The sequence below is a fragment of the Octodon degus genome, unplaced genomic scaffold (genome assembly GCF_000260255.1).
Source record: "Octodon degus isolate 3935 unplaced genomic scaffold, OctDeg1.0 scaffold00107, whole genome shotgun sequence".
Classification (NCBI taxonomy): Eukaryota; Metazoa; Chordata; class Mammalia; order Rodentia; family Octodontidae; genus Octodon; species Octodon degus.
In genome coordinates, this window is record NW_004524683.1 from 7,982,569 (window position 1) to 7,988,035 (window position 5,467).

General features: G+C 37.4%; 1 protein-coding gene across 4 annotated transcripts in view; it reads right to left on the reverse strand.

The window, feature by feature from the left end:
- The window catches only part of Mast2 (microtubule associated serine/threonine kinase 2), a 379,336-nt gene that overhangs the window by 167,861 nt on the left and 206,008 nt on the right, over positions 1-5,467 (reverse strand). For 2 of the 4 annotated variants that reach the window (XM_023724134.1, XM_023724133.1), the window contains exon 1: positions 1,321-1,605. The exons of the other annotated variants lie outside the window; for them this stretch is intronic. In XM_023724134.1, coding sequence (XP_023579902.1) covers positions 1,321-1,370 — 50 coding nt within the window. In that variant the 5' untranslated portion in view covers positions 1,371-1,605. Of the gene's footprint in view, positions 1-1,320; positions 1,606-5,467 lie in introns of those variants that run through there. 4 annotated transcript variants of the gene reach the window in all.

Below are 5,467 nucleotides of genomic sequence, written 5' to 3' on the forward strand. Positions count from 1 at the left end.
AGGGAGGGAGGGAGGGAGGGAGGGAGGGAGGATATATACATCAAGCTTCATTTCATTTTTCCTCTCAATTACTATTCTGCAAATTGGTTATACAACTGATGAGGATCCAAAAAAGCTTTGTGAAAATGCAAAGGTGACTGATTTTTACTATCTCCTCAGGGGATATTTTCAAAATTTAGTCACTAGAACAAGGGTTCTCAATACAAGTATACCAAGAGTCAAAGAGAATGACTGTTGACCACTTACATTTTCTTAAACTACAAATACTGTGTAAATTTGTCATTTTGATAACAAGTTATCTCTGATACTTTAGCTGATGAAGCTTCTTTTCTGTGGTATCAGGGATTAAATCCAGGACCCTGCTCTTGCCAGATAGGCTCTTGTGCCACTGAGCTGTATCTTCAGCCCCGAAGTTTTTTTTTTTTAAAATGATCTTTACTTTATTAATCTAGAAAATTAAAATATGCAAAAAATATGTTTTCCATGGCCTGCTAGAAATACTAATCCAATTAATCAGCATTCTCAGGCCCAAAAGGGTATCAACCAAATGAGACCGTTGTAGAAGTGTGAGTCTTACTGTCTGTAGGTAAGCACTAAAAACTGGAAAGAAAACATTATGTGAAGTTATGAACTTCACAAGAACAGTTCAAGATACCACAGATAGGTAAGTGGGGCAAAATAAATTCTAGGACTTGTCTCAGAGTTTTCTAATTGATCAATTCTCTCAACATTTCTTCATTAAATAAGCCTGTGCAGCTCCGAGAAAAGCCATGCTGTAGGTGAGAGCTTCTCTGACTCCCAAGTTTTGAAATCTTCACCTAATAAAATATGTCTCTATATTAGCCAATAGAGAAATAAAATTCAAGGCACACTGTAAAGGACAGACCACAGTATAGACAAAGGCAGATTGAGGTTCTGAGCTGACAGGCCAGAGGCAAAAATGCAAAAACTCCTTTCAATCAAAGGAGTACACACTTTTCACTTTCATCTGTTTCTAACATTCCTTGGGGTCTATACTTGTAGCTTTGACATTAACTTTAAACAAAGAGTTGTTTTTTAAAAGGGGAGGGGACTATTCTGATTAACCCAGTTATCCATGCACTTAAAAAGTCCCTTAAAAGTATATCTAACTCATTTTCCAGAGTTATGAACTTCACAAATCCATGTTTTAATCCTAAATGACTGAAGCCAGCCCAACCGTGTTCCCAACATATTTCAACAGCAATGTCTTCCTGCAAGCAAACAAAGCTGAGTGTTAGATGGCATTAGTTCTCTTCCTGACATCTGTCATTTTCCAGCCAGAGACCCCAGCCTCCTTACTGAATCCGCAGGGATGGTGCTCCCAGTCTCTCTCTCCTCCGTTTCATCATTTTGCTGGATACTGAAATTCTACCTTTTCACATTGGAGTCCAGGTAAGAAATCCTTTCACATAAGGGGCATATCATCCAAAAGAAATTTACAAAGGCTCACCAAACTTATGGGGAAAATTAAAAAATCTTTCTCCAAAAGCATGATATTTAGAACTTCTCCCTCTACCAAAAGACCTAAGAGTCCAGGAGGCAGGGGTGAGGCACAGTGAGAAGTTCCAGATCCCAAATAGATCAACTGTCCTCTGATCTGCCTGACATCATTCACACTCACTCTGCAGCAAATCGGAGCCCCAGAGAGCACCTTGTTCCCTTGTCAGTGACAAGCACCAAACTCCCTCCCCCACAAATCAGTTGCAACTTTCAACCCTGAGACTTGGCAACAGGGAAGGCTTTGGCAGAAACTGCACATACCAACTTGAAAACTCACACTGTGTCAGAAATACTATTAACCTAGGAGGCAAGGGCCAGGACACAACAGCTGTTACAATAAGCACAAGACTGGAAGAAAGAATATTACAGATCCCAAATTGGTAAATTAATAGCTAAGAATAAGTGGGCATTTCTGCAATTTTATGTATAATTAAACCAGGATTGGTGGAGAATGGCAGGTTGTTAGGGCTCAAAGCATAAATAATCATTCAAATTCTCAACCTGACCTATTTTATAGGTCTATTCCTTCAAAATTTGGCACTACTATATCATTTAGTTCCTAATACACTTGCATAACCTTGTATGAGAAAAATCATAAGCCCAGAAATGATTTCAATTTCATCAATAACCACCAATGAAATAATGTATATGGGAAACTTTGTGCTCGTTTTTAAGGTAAGCTGCAGAAAAGCTGTACTGATGTAAACTGCTTAAATTCCATATGCTTCAGTTTCCCTGTCTATAAAATGAAGCTAAAGAGACCTAATATACAAGTTAGTCAGAACTAATACATGGAAAATGGAAATACACCTTCCAGCAAGCACTACAGAAGTATTAGCTATTACTATAAATTTTGTCCCATAGGAATATCTTCCAGTCTAAAAAAGGAGGTATGTCTAAACAAATAAGAAAATATCTGAGAAAAACAGCCCAGACCTGGAGAAAGTCAAGTGATCAAAGTAAACTATTAGCTAAACTCTGGAGACTAAGGGAGCCAAAAAATAAGTTGAAGTCTTATCACTTGCTGCAGAATACCAGCCAATTCTGATAGGTTCTTCTCATTTATCTGGATGACAAAGTAGATCAAACGATTTCCTAGGGTAATATTCAAAGGGTTAATTCATACTCCAGACAGTGCTTTTTTTAAACCATAGCTCACACCGCCTTAGTAAGTTATGAAATAAATTCTGGAAGTCAGGATCAATACTCTCTAAGGGAACAAAACAAAAGAAAATATCAGAGCACTTGACACATAGCAAAGTTAACCACTGTTTTGTGAAAATTTCTGAGAGCTATCATTGAAATGATATAAACACGCACATACAAATACATATGATGGATACAACAGAATACCTATTTATTCTTAGAGGAAGAAGTCTAAAATGGTTGATAGTGACTGTTCTGTTTTAAACACCCAAGTGAATTCACTGTAACTGGTAACTAGCTACTCCTTTTTCTTTTCCATGTACTAACCCCAATTCCTCAGCCCTCAGAACTCCTGTTTCAGAATTTCCTTGTTCTCCACAAGTCCTAAAGATAACTGGATATTCTCTCAGAAACCAAGCACATCTCAAGAAGTACCAAATTATGGAATTGCAAGCAGTCTGTCTCTAAAATCAGTATTAGGTACTGCTGAACTATACTTCTAAAAAAAAATTAAGTTTATTGCTACAATTTAGAAACTTTTTTTTAAATTTTTATTTGTGTGTGTGTGTGTGTCCAGCTCAGCCCACCAGGGGGCGGGGCTGGCTGGCATGTGGTGCTGGGGGATTGAACGGTGGTCCCTGTGCTTTGCTAAGCTTGTTCTAAGTAGGTGCTTTAGACCACTGAGTCATCTTACCAGCCCCCCCCCACTGCTACAATTTAGGTGTATACAGTCATCACATTCATCATAAGGAATGTCCCTGTACATGATACACTTTGATTTCTTTTCTTCCCATTTGCCTCCCCTTCCTTAACCACTTCTTTCTTTTCTTATTTACAAAGCTTCATTTCCATTTTATTCTTCTTTCTTCAGTTTTTCATTTCCTTTCCTTCTTTTCCTCCTCTCCTGCTCCCTAGTTACTTTTTCCTTTTGAGTAACTAAATCCCATTTTTTGATATCTCTTGTACAATTTGATTCCTATTTACACTTTCAGTCCCTCACACTGGTGAGACAGTGTAATGTTTATACATCTGTGTGTGATCTATTTTACTTAAGAGTATGGTCTCAAGGTACATCCATTTAGCAGAGCACAACTCCATTATATTAAAAAAACCACATCTTTTTTATTCACCCATCTGTTGAAGGACATTTGGGTTGTTTCCAAGACTTAGTAACTACAAATTGTGCTGCCATAAGCATGGATGCACATATACTACTGTGATATGATGTTTTTAACTCTTTCAGAAAAATATCAAGAAAGGTAATAGCTGGGTCAAATGGGATCTCTAGTCTTAGGGTTTTGAGGAACCTGTACACTGATTTCTAGAGTGGCTGCCCAGTCTATACTTTTCCACCAACAGTGGAAAAGCGTTCCCTTTTCTCGACAGCCCTGCCAGCATCTATTTATTGGTTGAATTTTTGATAAGAGCCATTCTTTCTGGAGCAAGACGGAAGCTCAGTGTTGTTTTAATTTTCATCTCTTGAATGATTAGTGATGTTGAACATTTTTTCATATTTATTTGCTATTTGTACTTCTTTATCTGAGATGTGTGTATTCATCTCAGATGCCCCATTTTTGGATTGGGTCTTTGAATTTAGGGCATCTGATTTTTTTTTTTTTTTCTGTTCTTTATATGTTCTGGATATTAGTCCTTTGTCTGAGAAGCAACTGGTTAACTTTTTCCACTCTGTGGGACATCTTTTCACTCTGTTAATGATCTCTTTGAAATAAGAAGGGAAGCAATACTGTCTAGCTCAGTTCTGGAGCCAATTACCTGATACCAAAACCAGAGAAAGACCAAACCAAAAAAGAGAACTATAAGCCAATCTCCCTAATGAACATAGATGCAAAATTCTTTTTAAAAAAATGCTAGCAAACAGAATGCAGCAAATCATCAAGAAGATTATACTCCATGACCAAGTGGAATTCATCCTAGGAACGCAAGAATGGCTCAACATATCCAATCAATAAATCCAATATACCATATTAATAGAACCAAAGACAAAAAAAAATCACATAATCATCTCAATAGATGCAGAAAAGGTTTTTGACAAATCTAACACCCATTCATGATTTTAACAAAAAGAACTATAGGAAATTAGAATAGATCAACAGACAAAATAATACCAAGTGATAAAAAATTGAAAGCTTGGACTGGGGATATAGCTCAGTAGTACAATGCTTGCCTGTCAAGCATAAGTTACTGAGTTCAATTGATGGTATTAAAAAAAAAAAAAACCCTGAAATCTTTTTCACTCTAAAATGAGGAAGAAGACAAGGATTCCTCTATCACTACTACTACTCCTATTTAATACAATTCTGGAATCATTAGTCAGAGCAATTGGGGGAGGAAGGAGGGAGGGATAGAAAGAGAGAGACAGAGAATAAGGACAGGAAGAATTATCATTATTTGTAAATGATATGATACTCTACATAAAAGGCCCCAGAAACTCCACCAAAGACTTAATAGATTTAATAATCAAATTCACTCACATAGCTGGACACAAAATCAATGCTCAAAAATTAATAACATTCCTGTCCACAACAACCTCATTGAGGGAGAAATTAGGGAAACAATACCTTTCACAATAGCATTCAGAAACATAAAATACTTAGGAATCAATCTAACAAAGACAGTAAAAGATCTCTACATTAAAAGCTATGGTAGGGGCTGGAGAGATGGCTCAGTGGTCTAAAGCACTTACTTAGAACAAGCTTAGCAAAAGCATCAGGGACCGCGGTTCAATCCCCCAGCACCACATGCCAGCCAGCCCTGCCCCCTGGTGGGCTGAGCTGGTCTC